The sequence below is a fragment of the Brienomyrus brachyistius genome, chromosome 2, assembly GCF_023856365.1.
Source record: "Brienomyrus brachyistius isolate T26 chromosome 2, BBRACH_0.4, whole genome shotgun sequence".
In the NCBI taxonomy this organism is placed as follows: domain Eukaryota; kingdom Metazoa; phylum Chordata; class Actinopteri; order Osteoglossiformes; family Mormyridae; genus Brienomyrus; species Brienomyrus brachyistius.
The window spans coordinates 45,078,573-45,104,736 of NC_064534.1; the positions used below are offsets into that span (position 1 = coordinate 45,078,573).

The following is a 26,164-nucleotide window of genomic DNA, read 5'->3' on the forward strand; positions in this document are numbered from 1 at the left end:
TACTACACAGTAGGTTTTCTATCATACCTGGCTTTTAATGAGCCACACCTGCTCTCAGGCAAATACCAAGAACAGGTGTGGCTCAACAAAAGCCAGGTAGGATAGAAAACCTACTGGATAGTAGCTCTCTAGGACCAGAGTTGGAGACCCCTGCTCTAACTACATGCTGTGTAAAGAAGTGTTTCCTCAAATTCAGTTTAAAATGTTCTCCCGCTAATTTCAACCTAAGGCCAGTAATTAAACTAATATTGAATAAATATTGAAGTAGCCATTTGGCTGAACAGCATCCAGACCTGTTAGAATCTTATACAACTGGATCATGTCCCCCCCTTAGTCTCCTTTGCTCGAGGCTGAACAGATTCAGCTCAGCTAACCTCTCCTCATAAGACCAGGAATCATTCTCATAGCCATATGTTGCACCCTTTCCAAGGCAGCAATGTCCTTTAAGCTAACAATTATATTGACTTTTTTAACAAAAAGAATGAGAAATCGTCAATAAGGAACAGTTTGACACCAAACAATAATAAGGTTGCAATCACAGCAGCCTATCACATCACAGAAACAAATGCAACTCCATCCAATCATATGGTGCATATAACACCACCCTACAGCCAACTAATGTATGGCTAGGTTGAAGGAGTTAGTAGTATGTGGCATGCTCGGCTATTTCAGTAACATGGCAGAAAGAAAGCAACAGTCCATGCAGGCACATTATCTTTTAATAATGGCAATATCATGGATAAACAAGGTACAAAGATGTCAGTGGTGTCATGGTACTTTGGCAATTCAAACTTCGGCATACAACAGAGTGGCACTGTGTATAAAGAAACTCTGTCGGAAACTCTTGCCAGCTAAAACTGGAAATACTGAGAACGTGTTTCAGCACTTGAAGTACTGCTATCCAGTAGAAAATACAGAACGCAAACACTTACAGTGACACACAATAACAGTTAAGGTTCCCACATTCAATCTGAAGAAATTGGGTCCCAATGACACAATTTGCAGAGTTTGGGGGCAGATCGCAAAATACAGAACAAACTGCATCCCATATTGGTTCCAAATGGGATGATCCCATAAAATACAGGACAGGTTGCAACTAGACCCGACCCAAAGAACAAAATCTATTCTTAGAAGTATAGTGGTTTTCTGCAAAACAGAAAATTAGCAAAATAATTCAATGCCCCCAAAAGACTAAGAACTCCTGTATTAGTTGGAATGTAAAATTTTTTTAATTTCATCCCTCTTTATGTATATGTGTATTGGTTTTGCTATACTTGTGAGAACCAAGGGACCTCACAAGGCAGCATATCCTGCCACAACGTACATTCATTTTACAAAAATCTGTGAATGCAAACAAAAGACTAGAAATGTTGCAAGTCTTGTATTTTGGTCGGGGTTAAGGGTGTCATGATTGGGATTAGGGTTTTGTCCATAGACATGAATGGATGGCCCTCAGAAGTATATGAATGCCAACGTGCGTGTGTGTGTGTGTGTGTGTGTGTGTGTGTGTGTGTGTGTGGAGGTGGGGGAATCCCAAAAAAGTTAAGAACCTCTTCTTTGTATAAAAGTACAATCCCTTATCTGAACCTTCAATATACGGGCACCTCCCTCTACCGGGCAGCTCTAGGCACGTGGATGTGTAAATTAATCTTACACAACCAGCAGCTGTGCAAAATCCATGGTTTCAAAAAGGAGGCATAGTGTCATGTCCTTCCAAAAGAAGCTTGATATCGCTACAGAGACACGACAAGGAAAATCACACAGTTTTTGCAGACCATTTAGGAATGACTAAGTCTATGGTAGGCAAAAAAAACCAAAATAAAAATCTAGAAGCATGTGACAACTAGCGCTAATCCTGCATTAGCTAAAAAGCGTTGTATTGTTAGAGATGCACATTCCCAAAAGCTGGACGAAGCTCGTTACCTGTGGTAAATATCATGTAGTTTGTACATGTACGTTGTACTGTACTGCTCATGTAATTCTAAGTTACGGTATTTCTTACTTACAGGCACCCCTCCGTCCCATTCTGCCTGGAAAAGGGAGGTTTCACTATAATGATGAAATTCTGTGTGACCGATTGAAAGTAAACTGTTTAGTTTCCAAAGAGAACCAAAAATTGCCGAGTGACTGAGAAAGCATGTTCCATCTCTTACAGGAACCCCTCAGCTAAGGCGTTTTACCAAAATAGTTTCAACTGGATTCTTTACACTGTTTTTGCACTTAAGACTTTGGTCCTAATATATTATTTTCGTATTATTTATCTGAATAGCTTTTCTCGGGTTAGTTTCAAACAGGTTCCCTTGTGTAGCTATAATCTTGTGCTTGCTGCTGGTCAATTACTGGAGACTCTCAGCCTAGCAGTATATGTACCCAAGCAGGCTCCTTCACACCTGTACTTCTCATCTACTTCACTTGCACTTGGCTTTGAACACAAGGGTCTGCGAAACTTCCCACATACATTCATATTCATCAATGTCCAAACAATAAAAAACAGTATAAGAATCTGCAGGAAGCAGAAACAACAACCCTATTGACAGACAAAGGTAACCAGTGCTGAGAGCAGCGATGGGCAATGAGCTGGGAGCTCGGGAAGCTCCTGCATCAGCACATTCTTGCAAATGACAGCCGGTCTAGCGCCACCTCCGATAAGGGCCGCTCCAGGGAGCCATTTAATTAGATGGCTGAACTGCCTGGGCTTCCATGAGTAAATGTGTCCACACAGTGGTTACCACAGCAACCGTCAAGTCACAAAGCAAAGGGGTCTGGGGAGAGAATCATAAAAACAGATTCTGCTATGGCACTTAGTCATAAATCCAAGACCACCCAGCCCACTTCTCATTACTTGGCTTCTGACAGGAAAAAAATGCCACATATTAATTAAAAAAGCCAGAATCCCAGGCAGGATTTCAACATAGAAAGTGTTTGCCCTTTGCTAGCCACCTAGATAGGAATGAACTTTTACATGAATAACCCATTTTTTCCCCCTCAAAACATTTTTAGACTGAGCTGTTAAATGAAGCCGAATGGAAATCCATATTGTCTCCCGTGTAAAATAAAGGACGTCACACTGAGCTCACACCGCGTATACAATGCGCAGTGAAAGGGCAATGCAGAACAGTAACTCCCACATGGGAAGGAAGCACATGGCACACGGTGGCCTGTGTAAACAGAACAGAGGACAGTCCATTCTAAGGGCTTATATTACACAACAGCCCCCACACCCCCATTCCTCAGGCCAAACCTTTTCAGCAGATGAAAACCTAATTTCCAGTATATGCATCTTTTCAAAATGTATATACTGACATTGTTTCCATGTTAGTTCCATTGTCATTTTTACTTCAAACCCTTAAATAAAGATTAAAAACTTAAGTGTTCTATCTACAATATGATCTAAACTAAGAAAATTAGGTGCTCAATGGAGTTGAGGTGAGAGCTCTATGCAGGACAGTGCTTGTTTAACTCCAGACTGTCTTACAATTGATATATTCTGTGTATATTTTAATACACTAGTAAAACCAGGCTGAAATGCTTTTTGCCTCTGATGCAGACAGTAACCTAACCTAACTGTATGCCAAATGGTCGAAAGATGAGCTTTGATATTTCACGTTCTAGTGCTCTTCCTGCGCAACACACTTACCTTTATGATAAAAAGCTCAACGATCCAATAAGACAACAAAATATACGCTATCTAGAGGCAGAAATGTTAAAAAGGTAGCTTAACTACGCTATTGCCAGGCAATACCATAATACCTTATGTAAATGTTCATCTACATAACTAGGGCTACATACAACCATAGAAAAACACAAGAAATTTACAAAACGAGAGGAGGCCATTCGGCCCATCAAGATGCCTGCAGTCTTCCAGCAACTCATATTTGTATTGTTGCCATATAGAATCTGACATTTTACTTTTAGTTTCTGCAGATCCCCACTTCATTCTTTTGTCCTCATTTTTAAGACACAAATATTTGCAGGTGTATAAACTGTATAAAAGATAAAGTCTCTAGTGGGGGTAGTGCGTTAACAAAAGTTCATGTAGATTTAATAAAACTAACACCAAAATAAGAGAATTTAGCAATTCCAGGATAAGGGGAAAAGGTGGAAAGGAAGAACTTGTTAAAATCTTATCTACCTCTGATTTAAAGGAATCCAGGGTTTTAGCTTGTGCTTCACTAGTAGGAAGACTGTTCCATACTCTACACGCTGTGTAAAGAAGTGTTTCCTCAAATTCGTTTTAAAATGTTCTCCTGCTAATTTCCACTTATGGCCACATGTTGATTATTTTAAGTCTGGGTACTGGGAAAAAAAAACACTCTTCGGGATAATTTTTCTATAGACATTTCTCTCTCTTTCTGAGGACATTTATCTCTCTTTCTGAGGAGATTTAATCTTATTTTGTGTTTTTTTTTGCTTATATGAATACAGCAGGGAAAATAAGTATTGAACTCATCAACATTTTTCACAGTAAATATATTTCTAATGGGGCTATTGACATGAAATTTGCACCAGATGTCGGTAACAACCAAAATAATCCACACATACAAAGAAATCAAAACAAATAAACCCACAAATTAAGTTGTGTAATAAAGTGAAATGACACTGGGAATAAGTATACGTGAATACGTATAATAGAATACGTAGAATACGTGAAGAAAAGGAGGTGCAAAAAGGCACGGAAAGCCAAGAAACCATCTGAAATCTGTCAGTATTTAGAAAACAATCCTGCCCCCTATTAGTGCAAATTAATATCAGCTGGTTTAGTCCTAATTGATGGCCTATAAAAAGGTTTCTCATTACCAAGGTGTCAGACAAGAAGCATGTCATGATGCGTAAAAGCAAAGAGCTCACCCTGGAACTTCTCAACCTGATTGTTGCAGAACATACTGATGGCTTTGGTTACAGACGTATTTCTAAACTTCTGAATGTTCCAGTGAGCACCGTTGGGGCCATAATCCAGAAGTGGAAAGAACATGACTTCACCATAAACCGACCACGACCAGGTGCTCCTCGCAAAATTTCTGACAGAGGAGTCAAGAGAATAATCGGAAGAGTTATCCTAGAGCCAAGGACCACTTTTGGAGAGCTTCAGAAAGACCTGGAATTAGCAGGTACAGTAGTTTCAAAGAAAATAAGTAACACACTCAACCACCATGACCTGTATGCCTGTACGCCTGTATGCACGCTCACCACGTAAGACTCCACTGCTGAAGAAAAAGCATGTTGAGGCTCATTTAAGGTTTGCTGCAAAACATTTGGACAAGCCTGTGAAATACTGGGAGAATATAGTCTGGTCAGATTAGATCAAAATTGAACTCTTTGGATATTCTAGCACACACCATGTTTGGTGGAGAAATGTCACTGTACATCACCACAAAAAGACCACACCAACAGTGAGGTTTAGGGGTGGGAACATCGTGGTGTGGGGCTGTTTTTCAGAATATGGTGCTGGCAAACTTCATATAATTGAAGGAAGAATGAATGGAGAAATGTACCAAGACATTCTTGATAAGAGTCTGTTACCATCTACCAAGGTGCTGAAGATGAAATGAGGATGAACATTTCAGCAAGTCAATGATCCCAAACACAGAGCAAAGGGACCCTTCAATCAGTTTCAGAGAAAGAAAATAAAAGTTGCTAGAATGGCCAAATTAGTCACCCAACTTGAATACAATTGAAAATCTATGGAAAGAACTGAAGATCAGCATTCATAGGAGAGGCCCCCCAGAACCTTCCAGATATGAAGACAGTTTGTGTGGAAAAATGTTGACGCATTCAATACTTATTTTCCCCGCTGTATATAATTACACATAATTAAATATAATTTGCTAAAAATAAAATGTGGCAAAAAGAAAAAATAATTTTACATAGAGGGTATTGAATGTGGGGCGGCATGGTGGTGCAGTGGTTAGCACTGCTGCCTCACACCTCTGGGACCCAGGTTTGAGTCTCCACCTGGGTCACATACTTCAGGGCTGGCTTTTCCTGAGGAGATCATTTTTTGTAGGACTTGGTCTTTGGAGATATTTTCACAAATACAAATAAAGATCTTATCTTGATTTAAATACGGTAAAACCTCGGATTCATTCCAGAAACGTGCTCATAATCCAAAGCACTCGGATTTTTTTTCTTTTTGTGCGACTTTAACAAGGAACCTATCCAGTGACAGCCACTTTTGCTTCCTTTTCGATTTCGCGGAAATGTGGACATTGCATTAATTGTCATTAAACAGATTAATCTCTCGCATTGCTACACCCATATTTCTACTAAATTTTGACTATATTTCTTGTCTCCCTCACACCATCCAAAAAAGTAAAGTGCAGGTTAATTTGTTTTATGTATTTTTACTTTATATTTTGTATTAAGGGGGCGGCATGGTGGTGCAGTGGTTAGCACTGTTGCCTTACACCTCTGGGACCCAGGTTCAAGTCTCTGCCTGGGTCACGTGTGTGGAGTTTGCATGTTCTCCCCATGTCGTCGTGGGGTTTCCTCCGGGTACTCCGGTTTCCCCCCACAGTCCAAAAACATGCTGAGGCTAATTGGACTTGCTAAATTGCCCGTAGGAGTGCATGTGTGAGTGAATGGTGTGTGAGTGTGCCCTGCGATGGGCTGGCCCCCCATCCTGGGTTGTTCCCTGCCTCGTGCCCATTGCTTCCAGGATAGGCTCCGGACCCCCCGCAACCCAGTAGGATAAGCGGTTTGGAAAATGGATGGATGGATGGATGGTATTGAATGTCAAACCATTCAAGCTGAAAATGGTCTGGGCCTTGCAGATGCCAATATGAAGGGCTGAAACCCTCTAATAGTTTCATGCAAAATTGCATCTGAAAAATTAAACAAGGTGTAATCTGTATTGCATTATTTTAAGGAACCATCATTCTTAGAATGTTAAGATTTCTACCAGTGGCTGAAAGTTTAGCTGCACTTTGATTAAGTAGCAGTCACATGGTTTTACCAATGGTTAACTATAGGGGGCAATGTGTGGCTCTGCAGGTTAGGCCTCTGTGCTACGGATCAGAAGGTCGAATCCCCTAGTCGGCAGAGTGAATTAACAAACTGAACCCATGAGTAATGCCCTCTAACCCAATTGCTCCAAGGAGTGGCTGATCCTGTTTTTTCAGTTGAATGTCTCTTAATGAAAGCATCAGCTAAATGAGTAAGCTAAATACAGCTAGGACCATGATGCAGGTTACTTAATGTAGAATTATCCTCTACGTGTCATGCATGAATTCAGGGTAGGAGATACAACATGATAACATGACCCTCAATTTCCTCTGCAGCTTGTTATATTACACAAGCCCACTAAGTTTTATTCCCAGGGTCTTCCTGCTACTGATAACACTAGCATTAACAAAACATTGAGCCTTCCCAAGTTCAGCAAATTAAAGAAGTGCTTAACTGCACTGCTTATGATAAACATAAGGCAGTTCTGGAATTCTCAGTTAGTGGCGAGGGTTTCAAAGTTTCTTTCCACCTTTTTTCCTGTATCTTGGAATTGCTAAATTCTCTTATTTTCAGTGTTAAATTTTATTAAATCTATGTGAACTTTTGTTACAGTCTCTAGTGGGGGTAGTGCATTCTCTTTTATACAGTTTATACACCTACAAATATTTGTGTCTTAAAAATTAGGACAAAAGAATGAAGTGGGAAACTGGAGAAACAAAAAGCAAAACGTCAGATTCTATATGGAAACAACGCAAATATGAGTTACTGGAAGACTTCAGACATCTTGAATTAATAACTATAAACCATATTCTTAATTCTAATTCTTAAGCTATGGATACCCCTTATAAATTGCCACAAATTCTTGGAAACCCAAAATGCAAAATCGTAAACCTTAGCTGTACACCATATGATGAAATTATTAGCCATGTGTTGACTAAATAAATCAACCTGCCAATTTCCTGTTATAACGTTCATACAAAGTTAAGAGGTAAATTAGTAGAGGTAGAAATGAGCATTCAGCAGTCTGCAGGGATGCCTGACAGATAATGGTTTGTCTGATAAAACTTCAAAGGAACAAGCGAACTGAACAGAAAAAAAACGATACGCCCCCTTCAATGGAAACAATTACATAGCAGCTGGGCTTTGGGTTGTAATAGGTAATATTACAGTGGCAGGAAATCCTATTTATGCAGTTTTATTCTTTCTCAAAGCTGACGTTTATTTGTGTTACGGGGTCCGGTACAGATGGCATCCGCCACTTTGAGAGCTCCTTCAGTAGTGTGAGATGAAAGCCGAGTTTTCCTGGACTGGGCCCTGGCTTCTGGACACAGTACAGTGCTGCAACACTTGTTCCACATGGAGGAAATGTGTGAGCGGAAGTCTGGGGAACGTGCAGAGGAGCAGACACCTCAGACGGGCCTGGCACGCAGGCAGCCAGATAACATCTGGCCAGAGCCTTACTGAGACGTATTCCTCTGCAATGCAGCCCTCTCATCCTGCCTGGTCAGCAGCTCACCCCGGCATGTCTGACAGAACAGGCTGATTACTCTCCTATGAGCCACATACACATACAGCCGCACCTGGAAATTTATGGTAAAGCCCAAAAACTCCCTTTCAGTTCATTTTAAAGCTCCTTCGACCTTGGTTAGTATAGGCTAAATCTCAGAGAAAGAGTACAAAAGTGAAAGACAAGTCTCACCCTTCTCTTCAGGCGATCTCGTTCCTTCAGTGTTAACGTGTCAGCCTTGGCGATGACGGGCACAATGTTCACTTTGCTGTGGATGGCCTTCATGAATTCTACATCGAGGGGTTTCAGTCTGAAAACAAACATGCCATTATCATTGAACATTTGAGATCAACTCCACACTATCGGCATATGTGAATGTTTTTCCAGACATACAGTATAAGGACAAAAGTATTGCGACAACTGGCCATATTACACCCACAGGAACTTTTATGACCTCCCATTCTAGATTCATAGACATCAATATAGAGTTGATCCCCCTTTGCAGCTATAACAGCTGTCCATTCATCCAGAAAAGCATTTGTGAGGTCAGGCACTGATGTTGAATGTAAAGGCCTGGCTTACAATCTCTGTTCTACACAAAGGTGTTTGATGGGGTTGAGGTCAGGGCTCTGTGCGGGCTAGTCATGTTTTTCCCACACCAAACTCACTGAACATTGTCTTTATGGACCTTGCTTTGTGCACTGGGGTGCAATCATGCTGGAACTGAAAAGGGCCTTCCCAAAACTGTTCCAACCAAGCTGCAAGCCTAGAATTGTCCAAAATGTCTTGGTATGCTGAAGCATTAAGTGTTCCCTTCACTGGAACTAAGGGGCCTAGCCTAACCCCTAAAAAACAACCCTATACCACTATCCTTTCTCCATCAAGCTCATCCACGAGACTTACAGACAGTGAAGCATGATTTGTCACTCCACAGAACATAAATAGATAGAGATACTTTATTTATCCAGAACATGTTTCCACTGCTCCAGGGCCCAGTGGCGGCATGCTTTATGCCACCCCATCTGATGCATTGCATTGCGCTTGGTGATGTGATGCTTACATGCAGCTGCTCGGCAATGGAAGCCCATTCCATGAAGCTCCCGGTGCAGAGTTTTTGTGCTGGGGATACTGCCAGAGGAAGTTTGTAACTGTGCAGTTATTCAATCAACAGAGCTTTAGCGACTTTTATGCGCTGTGTGCCGTAGCACTTGGCGATACCACTCTGTTACTTTACGTGGTCTGCCACTTCGTGGCTGAGTTTCTGATGTCCCTAAACATGTCCATTTTGCAATAATACCACTTACAGGTGTTCCATGGAATATCTAGTTGGGAAGAAACTCCATTTACTGACATATTGCAAAGGTGGCATCCGATCACAATACCATGCTAGGTCTGAAAGAAACACCTGAATTCAATGATTAAAAGGTGTGTCCTAATACTTTTGTCCATATAGTGTAATTTTTAAGAGTTCAGAGCACACATAGCATTCTGATGGTCATGTACCCATGGCCAAAGGGTGAAATGAAGTAGAAGCAGCAATGAACACGGTTGTCCACGATGTGCCTCCGGTTCAGGCCGCTCTCATCATGGAGGTAGCGCTCAAACTGGTTGTCAATATACTGGATGATGGTCTTGAAGCTGCAAAGCCAAAGACCGTAGGAATGTCACATGACACTAGCCAACAGCACTATATTATGTAACAGCCAAAACACTTTGTATGGCAAACAGCAGTTTCACTTAGTATCAGAGGTAAATGAACTAATTTTTTTTTTGATTATTATGTCTGTTTTCTTTACACTGCCTCAGAACCACAGCATTTATCTTAACAACAACTATTTTGGCCCAACCTCCAGCTTGGGTAATAGCCTCCGCTAACACTCTTTGTGCTTGGGCACTCCAAATCCATGAGTACAGAGGTTCTCTCTGGGCATAATCGCTGTGATTCAGTACAGGAGAATCCAGCTCAGCCAGGAAACTACTCAAAACCCAGGGAGGCCATGTTATCTAACCATCTTCCCACACACTAATGACTTCCCACAGGCCAATTTGGCGTGGTCAAACTCATTAACAATGCAGGCTACTTCCTTTAGCTGCGAAATCCCCAGTCAACAGACTCACCTGATTCAGACGTTAGAAATCAGAATCCAGTAATGTAAACATGTATTTTAAGCTGTAAACCTCAAGAAAAAAAAAATCATTTTAAATATTTCATTATTTGAAAGACTTTGGTGTTTCTATAGCTCCCTGTTGAAGTGTCATGCTGGCTTGCCGGGTCAGGGTCACATCATAAACACATGAATCTCAGGACAATCAACAGGAAGCAGAGTTTGCTGGACAATGCCCAGCCCACAAACTCCAGCAGCCAGAGTGAGGGACTCTCATTTTAACTCCCCAAGTCAGGAAGAAATGTCCAAAATACTGTATAAAAATACATGCTGCCTCTGTAGATAGTGACATCATGACTACAAAAACAACTACAGTCAAACCTCGAATTGCGAGTAACTTGGTTTTCGAGTGTTTTGCAAGACAAGCAAAAATTTTTAAATGAATTTTAACTAGATAAACGAGTGAGGACTTGCAATACGAGTATTACGTACAGTAAAACCTCGGATTGTGAGCATAATTCCCTCCGGAAACATGCTTGTAATCCAAAGCACTTGTATATCAAAGCAAGTTTTCCCATTAGAAATAATGGAAACTCAGATGATTCGTTCCACAACCCAAAAATATTAATATAAAAATGATTAATACAAAATCCATCCATCCATCTTCCAAACCGCTTATCCTACTGGGTCGCGGGGGGTTTGGAGACTATCCCAGAAGCAATGGGCATAAGGCAGGGAACAACCCAGGATGGGGGCCAGCCCATCGCAGGGCACACTTACACACCAGTCACTCACACATGCACACCCACGGGCAATTTAGCAAGTCCAATTAGCCTCAGCATGTTTTTGGACTGTGGGGGGGAAACCGGAGTACCTGGAGGAAACCCCACGACGACACGGGGAGAACATGCAAACTCCACACACGTGACCCAGGCAGAGACTTGAACCTGGGTCCCAGAGGTGTAAGGCAACAGTGCTAACCACCGCACCACCATGCCGCCCCCTTAATACAAAATATAAAGTAAAAATACATAAAACAAATTAACCTGCACTTTACTTTTTTGGATGGTGTGAGGGAGACAAGAAATATAGTCAAAATTTAGTAGAAATATGGGTGTAGCAATGCGAGAGATTAATCTGTTTAATGACAATTAATGCAATGTCCACATTTCCGCGAAATCGAAAAGGAAGCAAAAGTGGCTGTCACTGGATAGGTTCCTTGTTAAAGTCGCACAAAAAGAAAAAAAATCCGAGTGCTTTGGATTATGAGCACGTTTCTGGAATGAATCCGAGGTTTTACTGTATTTAAATCAAGATAAGATCTTTATTTGTATTTGTGAAAATATCTCCAAAGACCAAGTCCTACAAAAAATGATCTCCTCAGGAAAAGCCAGCCCTGAAGTAGAAACTGATTAAATTCTCCATGTATTAAATACTGAAGACACAGGTATTTCTAGCAATTTCCAGCCAAACAGGCAGATCTCAATAAGGTCACCGCTCAGTAGGAGAGAGATCAACAGAGAAAATGACCCTGTCTCAGCCAGTAGGTTGTCAGGGAACAGAATTATTTGTGGTGGAGTTTTTGACCCAAGCTAGAATGATGGGGACCTTATTCTTCGCAGAATGTAGGGAGTGGGCAGCAGAAGGAAGTTTAGAGAAAGAAGTAGCATATTCAACGAAAACTCCCTGGTAAATACGAGAAGAAACCAAAGAAAATGCAAACACCTAACAAGTGGATGTCATGAGTATGAATGTTTATTCTCCAGAGGAAGGCCATCATTAGAATCTGGAAAGTACCCTAGCGTGACTGTGAGGCATTGGTCAAAAAACAGGCACCACACTGGAAAAGGTAAGAAGTTTGGCTTAACAATATAATTTGTCTGCCTGTGCCTCTTCTGATCAGTCCACAGCAAGAGTTTTGAAAAGTGAAAACTACTAAATTGGGGTGACAAATGTAAAAAACTTAAACCGTATAACCCAAAACACACAAAACTACACAAGAAGATATACGACAGAAACATTTAGTCCATAAGTCAGTGGGCAGCACTACAGACTCACAGCTTCATTGCTGTGGGTTCAAAATGTTCTTTCCATGTTTCAGAGGGTTTGCTCCCACAGTATACACTTAATGAAATGAAGAACTTTCCAGATAGCACAAAACACCTACCAATCCTGGCTGTTAATTGCATCTCCGTACCCAGGCGTGTCCACCACTGTCAGGCGAAGCTTCACCCCCCGCTCCTCTATTTCTACAGTAGATGCTTCAATCTGCACAGTTCGCTCAATTTTCTCTGAAGGACAAAGCAACAATTTATACTGCATGGTTTACGAACACTCCTCAGACTAGAGGAACGCATTTGTGTTTAATGAAGTACTCTGCTGCATCAGATTGCTTACAGGAGCCAAACCGGACCATTCCGAAAAGAATATCAAAATCTATGAGTAATATATAATTAAATAATCTCACTGGAGAGAAATAAGAATAAATGGAGAAAAATTACTCTAAGAGACAAAAATAAACTAAAAACCTACTGAAACAGGGCACATGAATCACCTTGAGAAATATGAGCTTGTTTAATGGAAGTGACCTTACCTGCAGCCCCTGGTATGTAGCGTTCGGGGTAGAGGTCCGTCAGAAACAAACTATTGATCAGAGTAGACTTCCCCAGACCAGACTCTCCTATAATGAACATGCCATATTAATGGTAAGGATTAGTCACCACATAAACACTAGGAACCAACTGGTTTATGCACAATAATGGGCAACGAACCAAGTTCCCTAGTCTATATTGTCACTGTACAATGAAAAACACGCGTCTCCAAAAATCCATTATTGCAGGAGTATATAAAAATGCATTTTCTTAGAAGCTACTTAAAAAAATAAACCTAAAACAACATAAAGATACACCTGTGTTTAATGTTTTAAATGGACTTAAGTGGATTGTCGTCAGCGAGGAAAATGTCAGCAGATAGGATACAAATTAATCTTGCTTTATATTCACTATTAACAACGATGTTACCCATCAACATTAAGTTGTTAAATTTAGCGATATAAAACAATCCAAATGTTAACTAGTACAAGCATAACTAGTTAAACATAAAACATCTTCTCTTTGGTCAATTACATATCAGTAGACAGAGGAGAATGGGCATGTTCCATCTATAGTAAAAAGTCACAATCCTCTAAAAGGGGACATATCCTGCAATAACGATATATTACGTTTCAAAGTAGGGGATTAAAAAAAAAAAAAAAAAAAAAAACAGAATCAACCCATTAGTCAAAACTCACCCACAACCATCAAAGTGAACTCAAAGCCCTTCTTCACAGACTTCCTGTGGACTTGGTTAGGCAGGTTGGCAAAGCCCACATATCCTGCTGCCTCGGGAAACTAGCAAGACACAATGATTTATCTGAGCATCCTGCAGGCAGTGCTAGGGCCTGCTTCTCTAGACGTAGATCATGACCTTCCATGTTTTATTATTAAAATTTTCCATTTATGAAAATATAGCTATATGCCAATATTCAGCTAAACAGAAGCTGGGTTAATGTCTTGAAATAGTGTTTTAGCTTAGCTAAAGCTTTGCCGAATATCCCATTTTTGTCCATAATAAATAACTGATTATATTCCATTTCAGTAAACATACAGTACCAGTCAAACGCTGGGTAACACTTTCCCATAAAATAATTATTTGTTTTATTTTATACATTTTAGAATAAAACTATAAAATTACTCAAAATAATAATTAAAAAAAACATACAAAATATAACATTTATGTTATGCAATAACCAAAAAATTATTTTTTAAAATTAATTTGTTTGGGAGGGAGCAGCTCTGCGGGTTGGCATAATGATCCCACCATTGGGTCCTTGAGCAAGGCCTTCAACACCAATTGCTCCAAGGACTGGCTGACCCTGAGTTCTCCTCTAAGCCATTTTCATGAATTGTCCTGAAGGTGGCCAGATCATGTGAAGTGATACTATCACTCTCCTTTGAAGGCGGCTTGTTGTGTCCAAACTTACAGTACAGTACCTCTGTACAGTACAGTACAGTACTGTACAGTGGTACAGTACCTCTAACATTCACAGGAACTTTTTATGTCCCCAAAATTAACACCAGCAGGTGATGGAAGATGCCAAGCGAAATGGATGAAAATTCAAAGCAAGATAAGGACATGAAGGTAAAAGAGCTTGTAACCCGCAAAGTCGTAAAGTCTTACCTTCCCCTTTTCTGCAGACTGAGACATTTTTCTGGTCTCAAGCCAACTAAAAATATGAAAAACAATAAGAACAGGAATGTATTACTTAAGAGTAAATTAGACATAAAAAGTATGATTGCTATAGTGTGCATACTAGCTATTCCTGGGACAGGGAGTTAAGCATTTGCAGGATATGGAGGTGCTTTACAAGAACACTGTCACTGTTAAAGAAAAAAAAATTATATAAATGGATGGATATATATAAAATGCTGAAAAAGACGCTAGCACAATAACACAATCAGAGCTTTATTTAACTACTTTAGCAACTGTGAATTTCAAACACAGTGTGGTCTCTATTCACTAAACTGGATGTGCTGGAATTTGGGGGCAATAGATTAACTGTTCTGCTAGAATCAAACAAAAATGTCCAATTAAATGGGGTGGGTGGGGTATTCGGATAAAAATATTCCAGATTTCAATGGCATCAAGTCACATAGACAGCCAAGGTAAAACAAATTCAGATTCAACAAATTCAGTAAATCGTATCTATCTGAAGAGGCCAAGTCCTATTCCAACAATCAAGGTTGCGGATTTTCTCATCAATCACCCAACTGCTTATGCAATGCAAGCGTCCTGCTTGCAATCTATCCCAGGATGCCCAAGAGCTACAAACGCAAGAGAATATCCGGAGCTGTATACCAGTCCATCACAAGGTTCACACAAGCACACACCATGGTTCATATCATCCAAATGTTCTGTTTGGCTGAGACACTGAGGAGGCAGTTACACCCTCAGAGTCAAACTACAATGGCACACAAAAGGACACTTCTGCTTTCAGATGCATCTTTCCCCACCAATGAGCTGGTTACTTGTATTTCTTTGTGTATGTTTTAATGTCCATGTTTGAAAATGTTATTCCTGTTATTTATATGTCATATGTTTAGATATTTGTACACTTTTTATTTCTCTTTTGCACTATGACCAAAATCATCTGTGACATAACAGTAAGAACTGTAACATAGACACTAAAGGAATATTAAATGGAATTTTCATGTAATATGTTCAGATTGCAGCGGACCACAGGAAACCATGAAAAGCAAAACCAACATAAGGGGAACTACTGCATATAAATTCCAAAGAACAAGGAATATTGGTGAGCAAGTGACTATCATGCCTGATGGCTGAATTCGCGTTTTGAATGCTTAATCACTCTTCTTTCCAGACATACTCATATATACACACACATACACATACAGTTGAGAGTGAAGCCTGGGGTCCAAGTGCACGGTGAAGCCATTCATCCGGCAACCCCAGACCACTTCATGTGACAGACCTTACACACTCCCCCCACATCTCAGAAAAAAAAGGGACACGATTAAATTCTCCCACAATAAATTTTCACCGACTACCTACCAGACTGCTACGGATAAAATGAGCTAATCAGGGAGGTTACGGACCATAAATCAATATAAAATTTATTATGGAATATTCAGAAAAATTATCCCATGCTCCACTGTTTTACAATCGCTGAACATTGCAGAAAGATTCACAGAATAAAGTTTAGTTCACAAGCTGATTGTTCCATTTTTACTCTTAGCTATCCTCAGTCTTACTGTTCCAATTTTGCTGCCCTCTGTTGTTGCAGTTACAATTTTATATTGGTTCAGGTTTTTTAGGTGTACATTTTCATCCATATATTGTTTTGGCAATGGTAATAGATCCTTTAAAGACCTAATAGGGTAGAAACATTAATATTGACAAACAGACTGATCCTATTACTACTACTGATTACTATCATGTATTATTACCAATACTATTACTATTATCAGTAATTATTACTATTATGTATTATGCCAGATTCTGCTCACAAGAATAAGCCTCTAATCATCTCATCCTACTCTTTGCTGTCACTAAGCACCACTGCCTCAGTGCTGGTGTGATTTGTCTCGAAATTTGAACAGTTAAAGATCATCCACCATATAATGCGCCGGTAGAGTTTTGAAAAAAAAAAATCAACTGATATTTTTTGAGTTATATTAAATGGATTAAGTGTCAAAATTGTCCCCCTTTTTTAATATATTTATACACTGCATCTTCAAATTCAAGGCTCTTAGAATTTTAGCTGTTCTGTTTCCACCCCCCTTCAGTGCATCTGCAAACTCTGAAACAGATCCATCAACCAGTTATTGAGTTAACACCTTACATACCAAAGCATCTGTGGCTTCAGACCGGTGCTTAAACAATATATATTCCTTGTAGTCTGTGAAATACAACAATATTTTTTATTTTAAAATATCAGGGTAATGATAATATTGAGTCATCCAAGACCCCGCCTGCCTAAGCACACATGCACACAGCACCAAAGGAGGACTTTATCAGAAATAAAAACCTGTAAGCATAAGAGAAAAACAAAAAGCAAATATATATATTTACATACATACTTACATACACACACATACATACAGAAAATCTGATAAACAGCTGCGATTAAAACTTGCTCGCCAGGAGAAGGGGGCTTTTTACTTCTTTGTGTGTAACCTAAATGCCAACTTCGCCAACAAATGTGATGATTACCAGTTACTCACTGTCAGATGTCAAAGACCACATTTCTTGTTTGACGTCGACTACTGATATCATAATATTTCCCAGCCTTAATGTGTAGACATGTCTTCACTTTAGCAACCACCAAACTTGAGTTAAACTTTAGAACAAGTACAAGTGTTTGAATGCTTGGTATCAATACTTGAAGTACCTTCAAAGTGACAGATTTTTTAGTGAATGACCGGGTAAACTGTAGGTTAGTAACTACAATGTCAAAAACTTGTCACACAAGCTACCTAAATGCACACAGCAATGCAACATTTTAGTTTTTCTACTCTACAGTACTAATAAGATACTTTAGTAAAAAAAAAAAAAACCAGAAAAAGGAAAATAAGCAGTCATTGATATATTTCCGCTCTGGAAATTAAATTAATTCTGGCCACCCAATACATGGACTACCCATTCCTCTTTATGCTGGCACCTTTCACTTTTGTCTAAACCACTTTTCTCATGTGTGTGCAAAATATTTTTAAGAAAAACATGTAAAATTCCTGTATACATTAGGGATGAAAGTGGAATGTTGCAATAAACAATGCTCAAAAATAAGATGTTATGTTCAAATTTCATTGTAGAAATCTAGTACACTTCAACAGATATGAAACCTAAACTATAGGTAATCAGTGATCTAGTGTTGGATGTGATTTCAACAACACTACAATTTCAACAATTATGCTATCTTACTAATAAACGCCACTTTAATTCAAATTATAAAGCTAGATAAAATTAAATTATATCTTAATTCGGTTACGTAGTTATGAAATATACAAAAGTTCAGAACCAGTTGGATGCATTTTGTAAACATTTCTGCAACATCAGATTTTTCTGATAATACTGTTTATTGTAGGAAAAAAGATTCAGTTTCAAAACAAATTATTTTCCACACACTGGGACAAACAAGTACATATAAAATGCGATATTGACTTCTCGCCATGTCGCTACTTATATGACTAAAGACAAAAAAATATTATTTATACCTTCAAATGACACAATCGATAACGTCTAGAAACGTGAATTTAATTTGTTACAATTGAGACTTACTACCCACGCTTCACCTTTTAAAGACCTCTTTATTACTTCAAACTGACTGAAGAACTGGACAGCACTTCAAAAAAATAGCAGTACTCACTACATGTAATTTGATATAACTTATGCTCATTTATTAATTTTAACTTTGATACTAACTCTACGAAAAAAGAGCCCCATGTTTTACGTTTTTAAACAGCACTGTAGGAAAACCGTGTCCTATAACAGACAACCGGATTACTTCCTAAATATGTCCACGCCCTGTTTTTTTAAGTCTACAGACACAATCGGTAAAATGGATTCGGCTTTTTTTGACAGAAGATCAGAACTTTATCATAAATAAAATCAATTTTCAGTTTAAATATAACTGGTTTAAACTTTTATTACGTTCAAAATTTTAAATCGAAAAACATAGTAAACTCCTGGGTCGTCTGAAAGTTTTACCCACTGCAATAACTTTTGTTTGCCTTTTACAAAGTTTTTCCATTATAAGGACCAAGTGCCAAGTAACCAAAACCAGTCTTAACTCGGTTAATAAAACGAATCCTTACCTCTGATTAATGTACGTAAATAAATAATTACTTAAGACGTCCTGTTTCTACCTATTCCAGGCCAATCCAGGGAATCCGGAACCTCCCAAATATATTCCGCCTTTATCCCATAATGCCAATTTTTCCGCTAGCGTGGGAGGGACCCAAAAATTCCAAGAAACTACCGCCATTGTGACTCCAAGCCCTAGTGGTGTTACAATTTTAAGCAGTCGACAGCTTAGAGCCAAAATGGCGTCTACAGGGCACGTTTACTTCGCAACGCTGTATTCGTTCCTTTGAGTTGTATTCGCGGCATCGCCGCACGTTTCAGTTCCTTAGACTGCACAAAATACCACGTACGTGCATGCCCATGTATTTCTTGGAGAAATTATATTATTTATATCTGTCCCACAATTTATTTCCATTAAGCGTAATACAATTAAATATTAATTTATATTTTATTTACATAAATTGTGGATCATCATAAATCCAGTCTGAAGAAAGCAACTGTTCGAAGTCTACATTATGACACATCATGTAGGCAAGGATGTTGAGTTATGTTTCATTTTCTTTGAGCATCTTCCTTGCATTTCAGTTCTTTATTAAAAACAGGATACAAATGGCAAAATGTCACATTAAAGTTTAAGTCCTTATATACATGTTTGCTGGTACACTGCCCCCCTTGTAATCTGCAATATATGTATGTTGTAGCCATGCGGGGTGTACTGTCTCACCTCGTTTTCAATTTAGGTAGCATATGGATGGATTGATAGATGTATGGATGGGTGGATGGATGATAGTGTGATGGGAATTTCTATCGGTAAGAAGTTTTATATGAGAAAAAATCGATTATAATATTGTCTGCCTCACATTTTTCTGCAAGACAGGAATAAACAGAAAACGAGTGGTGAAGTTGATGAAAGATCAAAAGTGCAACAGTTCATAATAGATATGTATCGATCAGATATTTGGATCGGTATCGGCACCGATCCCGACCTTTTACATGGTTCGGCTATGTATGTGACCGATCCACGGCCGATACTTACTTATATAGTTTTCGGCAGTCTGTAAAAAGATAGCTTCTATTTCTAGTTAGACCGATCTGTACAATCAATTGCATGACATTTTAGATGTTTTTGCGGTATTCAAGATGAAGGCTAAGAACATCAGATAAGATGATGACAATTTGTAAGTATTTTCCGATTTTATCAAGTAGCACAGCGATTTGCAATTTTTGTAAAAAGTTTTGAGAGATGGAAGTGGCCTTTAGTGAATTAACCCCCACTAAACAAAGCGCACGTATGTGTGCGAAAAAAAGCAATGGATGATCTGGGAGTTGCTATTGCTTGGGCTGTTATGCTCACTTGCAGAAGCTTGTGATACTGGGAGGAGGGGGCTGCTATCGCAGCGAAGTGTATGTGACGCTGTTGCCAGTGTGAGAATATTTGTGGGGCATTTTAAGCATTCGCTACACGCATATATTCTATAGGAAAATATTCCAGTTGAGGCAAAATGCCTCAAAAACATATATATTGTGTATCGGAATAGGAACTGAAAAAATATGGATCGGCCTATATCCCTAGTTCATAAGAACAACGTGAATGTTAAAGGTCTACCGACATTATTTTCTTAGAAATGTATGCATGTTAATTGAAGGTCATATGACTTGTGGGTTTGTGCTACAAAATAACCTATGGTTGGGTAAGGAGTTCGGAGTTCTACAAACACTGCACTGAGCTTGTTGTGTGAATGTCCTCTGCAGAGTAGAGATTCAATTAAGATCTTATTTATAGTAATAAATCGAAAATGGATGGATGGATTTGGGGTAGTACAGAAACGCTAAGTATGGGACCAGGGGTAAAAACCAACTTCAATGTGAGAGAAGTTCGATGCAGTCAAATAATTAGCACTGCGGTTTCTGGAGTTTGGAAATGAGCGATTTTACTTGGGACTGATTGGAGAAAAATAGATGGATATGAACTGGTTGTTGATGTTAGGAAGGAAGGATTTGATTACCTTTTGTAGGAAGGTGGGGTCAGAGTTGAAGAAGATGAACGATTTCTCTGCTTCGCTCGGCCTTCTAGAAAGTGGGATTGCGGTGCAGTGCAAAAAGCACTTTTGTCATGAATGATATTGGTATCACATGTCTCACGTTTGCCCCGTTTATAAATGAGAAATATGGTTAGTTATCGCTGTGCTGCAAATGTTTTATGAATTGCTTAATAAAGTTATCGATGGTCATACTTGTCGCTTGTAAGTTTCATTATTCAAAGCCGTACCGTTATACTGGACTTTAGCAGACTTTCAAAGGTGGTAGCAGCAGTTTCACTATAAACTACGGAAATCCCGTTACACCAAGACCTCTGAAATTTTATAATGTCCAACATTTAAAAATGGACGTGTTCTGATCAGAAATGAAAATATACCCATAAAAAGCGTAAAAGACAATAATTCTGCCCATATTTGGCATTCATGTTTTACCGGAAATCAGATCAAAGTACAGTACAGATTGTACGACGTGATGCCAGTCGACAGTGATTTACTTGAGAATCACAGACGGCCCAATAGTACAACATCAAATGAACGTACCCTAAGTGTTATTTTCTTCAAACTTAGAGTATAATATAATATATAATATAATTGAGACAAAATCACAACTAGACCTACGTGTCGGTATTCCTTCTCTTTTTCTGGTGTTTGAAGTAACATTTCAGAAAATGCATTACGAACAAGCACGTGTCGCATGTTTAGAGGCTGTTGATGTATAAGGACACTAAACAGATACCTTATCCTACAGCTTCAGACCAATTCATATTCCCGACTTGAACCCAGCCATGAATATAGTAAGATTTTAAGCAATCAAGGAATGTTATATAAAGTTTAACATGTTTTTGCTATCTATGAATTATTTGTTGCGTTTAGTATATTCTAACCGTGGCAATAACGACATGATTACTTTAACATGTTATCAATTATAAACTATTGTAAACTACATTATTGAAAAAGAGCTGGAATTCTTTACTATTCTGGCGCGCTGCTATTCATCATAGAGCAAGTGCTCTTTCACTAGTCCGCTTCTTTTATTCCCCTGTCCGCTCGGCAACTTCATTGGTTGAGAGGGTGTTTTGTTAAATCTGATTGGACCAAAGTTCTTCCCCTTGGTTTAAGACTTGGGAAGATAGCCCACCCCACATACAAAAATATTCTTAGTGATTTTAATGCACCTCAGTCTGAGTGGTTGGAAGAGCGGAGAGAGCTTTGTCCTAGAGAACGTATTTCCTTAAAGAACAATGCACTCATAGGAAGAGACTTACAGCTGAGGCAAGTTGGATTTAAATTATCTGCAGCAGACCGTATCAGATATAGTAGGCAACCTAGTTAATTTGGCAATTAAGACGAAAACAAAAGTCGAAAATGGTTTCTTCTGGTTTGGAGATCCTTGGTTTAACGCTGTGCATCCTTGGCTCGTTTCTTGTTATGGTGACATGCGGTTTACCCATGTGGAAAGTTACGGCTTTTATCGAGAGCAATATCGTCGTCGCCCAGACGTTATGGGAAGGACTATGGATGTCCTGTGTGGTGCAGAGCACAGGGCAAATGCAATGCAAGATACACGACTCCCTGCTCGCTCTCAGTAACGATGTGCAGACGGCGCGAGCCCTCACCGTCATCTCCGCATTAATGGGCGTTTTGGGATTGATGGTGACCATCGCCGGAGCTCAGTGCACCAACTGCATAAAAACTGAGACGGTGAAAACTAGGGTGGTGAACGCCGGAGGGGTAATCTACATAATCAGTGGTATGTTCGTCCTGGTTCCCTTGTGCTGGACGGCGCACAGGATCATTTCTGACTTCTACAATCCTACCGTACCAATAGGGCAAAAACGAGAGATTGGAGCCTCACTTTACATCGGATGGGCAGCGACTGCGCTCCTGCTACTCGGCGGCGCGATATTATGCTGCTCTTGTCCATCGTCTGGGAGCGCGTCTTACTCGGTCAAATACGCCCCGACAAAAAGAGGCACATCCAACGGAGACTATGACAAAAGGAATTACGTGTAACTTTCCCAAAACGCCAGCTGTCTCCCATCTGATTTAGAACTCTGGAGAAGCAAGTTTTTGAACTTTTTTTGCACTTGTATCTTCAGACCTAAACGCTTAGTAGGAACAACATCATTGGAAATGGAACTGACTCGTATGAACAAAAATATATAAATTTGGAATGTTTTTCATTTTTTTTGTTTTGTAGTTTCTTTTCATTATTGTTGCAGAGGAAAAAATAAGGATAATGTAACGTAGAAAAGTGTAATAGGTACATGCGTTTCGATTTGCAGAGCAAAGATCTGGCATGTTCATGAAACAATCTAGTTTGTTATGGCTGTTGTATTTTTAAATGTTTACCATAACACAAACGGTTTCTTCTGGACTGAGGAAGTATTGAAAATATGTTCTTGATTTGTGTCTTTAAAAATGTAATCTAAGAAATGTATAAACCGCACGGCGTCTTGTGATAAATAGATAAACTCATATAGCTGACCTATTCTGTGCTTTTTGTAATGGCTTGTTTTGATAATAAGTGTCCGTTTAAATGTTGCATTTTTTCTGTCATCCGATATTTACTTTCTCAAGTTAGCAAAAAAATTCCAATACCAGTTGTGGTGAACGGAACAATTCTAACACGGACATATAGTGAAAATTCAACATAATCTCGGTTATACTGAAAATATTGGACAATGTATATCTTGGCTGTATTTGCTTTTCAAGTAGAAGGTAGAAAATCGTAGTTTTATTGCGGTGTTTGGATTGTACACCACGTCTCACTAAACATCTAGTAAGAAGAATCAAAGCTCAGTTTTTCGCGCACGGCTCGCATTTGTAGCTATGCTGGATATTTACAAACCACATCTCCTGCACCAAAACAATTTTTTTATATACCCAAACCAATTCTGTACTTTGAACTCATTGGGTTGTGATATTTTTAAAACGAATCTATAATAAACAGTTTATAATTACGTTTGGTGTGATTGGTATTAATCGGCAGCTGAAACATTTTTTTTATATATATATATTGGCCTTTTTGATTGATTTTATTTTAACCTGGATTTTAATTGAATACTTTTTCAAGTCCATTATGCTGAAGCATCCTCAACGCATTTAAACGGATTAATTTCACTTAACTGTGTTTTAAGTTATTCAAGCAGTACGGGCATGGTTGTCTATAATGAATTCTTGAGAAGTACAGCATGCAAAAAATGCTCGTGCACGTGGTTATTAGGAAAGGCTTCAGGCATTTTGATATTGTACAAAATATTTAAAACTATGATCTAATTTATGATTTACCGTTAATATATAATACAAAAGTGATGCGTTCCCTCATAATATGGTTTTACTCTGCATTCCTATACTGGGCTTTCCAGCTCCCTTCCCAGTGGGATGGACAATTTCAGTAAACCATTAAAAGGCAAATGACAATATATCCATCCCACCCAAAGTCTCCCTTCCCCCATTCAAACCACCGCTTGTACCCTCATCTAAGAAGAATAAAAGACAAGAGATGCAAGTCAAAAGAAGGCTGGCTGGAAATGTCTTGTATTCCAGAGCTACTAAGTGCAAGCAATTAATGTAACATTTCACCTATTACCGAATTCAGCACGATGACCAATAGTCCTTTAATGTTAGTCCAAGAATATTTTGATGGGGGTTTTGGGAACATGAAAAGTTTAAAAGATGTATGTTGTAACAGAGGGCCTGTGCTGTGCACGTAATTTATTTATTGAATACTTTATCGACAATTCATAAAGAGAGGAATTTAAAATATTTCAGTATTCATTTTCATAATCGTATGTTTCATGCTGCTTTTCCAACACTGACTGTTCATGAAGTTGGTATAGTATTTAATCCGAACACTTAAACCGTTGCAAGGGAATTTTAAAGCTTAGTTAAAGACCTACCAAATAAGACTCTTATCCAGTCATATGCTTATAATGACTTTGATGGCAGGCATGCTATTGAGAACAATCGGCTATGGACAAAGCTGGCTGTGAAGTGAGACCAGTTATTCTCTGCATGGTTGTGTGGTGTCTTGGTAGGTAGCATTATAGCTTGGCACCTGCTGCATTTCTGGGTTTCTGTTGCTGCTCAGTTCTGGCTTTGTGGGAGTGAGAGTTTTCCTGCTAGACATGCACCAATTTGGTATTTTGAAATTTCTTTTTGGGAGCCTGTTCTGTGATGGAAATATCTCTCATTGTATTTACCGTAATGGTGGTTATGACGGTATCCAATTAAGAACAAAATATCTGGGTACCCTGGATTTCTATCTGAATTTACTGTCATTCTTATTAACATTTATCTGCTACGCAAAATGTAAACATTCAAAAGGCTTTTGCACAAACCACTTAAGACAGTGATATAATGCTGAAGCGTCCATTTTGTCACAAGATTTCTTTAGACTTTAGGAAGCAATGCAAAGCATCATGGTCAAATCAGAATCCAGTGTTTATGTGATCTAAAAAAACATTTTCTTCACTAAAGGGATATTTTAAAAATTGGGACTGATGGCAATCTCCCATTGATTTCCTTCCCTAATTGGCATTCCAACTTCGGCACCTGTTTTATACTTGGTACAAAGGAGTCAGAGTACTATCTACTAAAGCAGAGGCAACCTCTTTGACATGTTTATTGTGTGATTGTTAGTTCCAGTCTATTTGGAATAAGGTTTAGAGCCTGTGGGGGGAGGGTATTTAACCCCCCCCCCCCCCACACACACACACATTATTCCTGTTTGTGGTGAAAGGGAGAGGGGGGGGTGATGGGGCAGCAATGTCACCGAAAGAATTCTTACCATGGCAACCATCTAGAGCTTGTAACTGCGAAAATACAGGGACAAGTAAGGCAGCCATATTTGTACAATGAATATAAGTGGTTATGTGTTGAGATGTTTTTCATTCGTACCTGCCAAGAGAAATGGGATTCTTGACATATGACGCATTAAAAAGTGTAAAAGAGAATGAAACTGTGAACTGATTTGTGAATAATTATTATTCAACACTGGCATAGGTTTAGGGACCAAATCAGTCCCAAACTAGTGCCTCCTAAACACACACAGTACTTCCACAAAACTGGTAGGTACATGTCCCTATCATCCAGACCCAAATCTATACCAGACCCAAATCACCCAAATCTATACCCTTGCTATTCAATGGTAAAAATGTTAAGGAATTCAAAATATATATTTTGTGTAAATCCAGTTTAAAATTTTT

General features: G+C 39.0%; 2 protein-coding genes across 2 annotated transcripts in view; one reads left to right on the forward strand and one right to left on the reverse strand.

Annotated features, from left to right (window-relative positions):
- zgc:63587 (uncharacterized protein LOC393431 homolog) overlaps positions 1 to 19,063 on the reverse strand; it is a 31,398-nt gene extending 12,335 nt beyond the window's left edge. The window contains exons 1-7 of the mRNA XM_048996800.1: positions 18,927 to 19,063; positions 14,773 to 14,818; positions 13,844 to 13,943; positions 13,148 to 13,234; positions 12,722 to 12,845; positions 9,953 to 10,087; positions 8,642 to 8,759 (exon numbers count right to left, since the gene is read on the reverse strand). Of these exons, the coding sequence (XP_048852757.1) occupies positions 8,642 to 8,759; positions 9,953 to 10,087; positions 12,722 to 12,845; positions 13,148 to 13,234; positions 13,844 to 13,943; positions 14,773 to 14,799 (591 nt within the window). The 5' untranslated portion in view covers positions 14,800 to 14,818; positions 18,927 to 19,063. The remainder of the gene's footprint in view (positions 1 to 8,641; positions 8,760 to 9,952; positions 10,088 to 12,721; positions 12,846 to 13,147; positions 13,235 to 13,843; positions 13,944 to 14,772; positions 14,819 to 18,926) is intronic.
- A 3,052-nt stretch (positions 19,064 to 22,115) lies between these two features.
- Positions 22,116 to 23,917, forward strand: cldn5a (claudin 5a). The gene has a single exon (XM_048996925.1). It carries the CDS (start codon positions 22,320 to 22,322, stop codon positions 22,965 to 22,967), a length of 648 nt encoding a protein of 215 aa, XP_048852882.1. The 5' UTR covers positions 22,116 to 22,319; the 3' UTR covers positions 22,968 to 23,917.
- The last annotated feature ends 2,247 nt before the right edge of the window (positions 23,918 to 26,164 follow it).

Coding starts and splice junctions, on each gene's coding strand:
- cldn5a (XM_048996925.1), top strand. CDS start 22,320: ATGGTTTCTTCTGGTTTGGAGATCCTTGGTTTAACGCTGTGCATCCTT.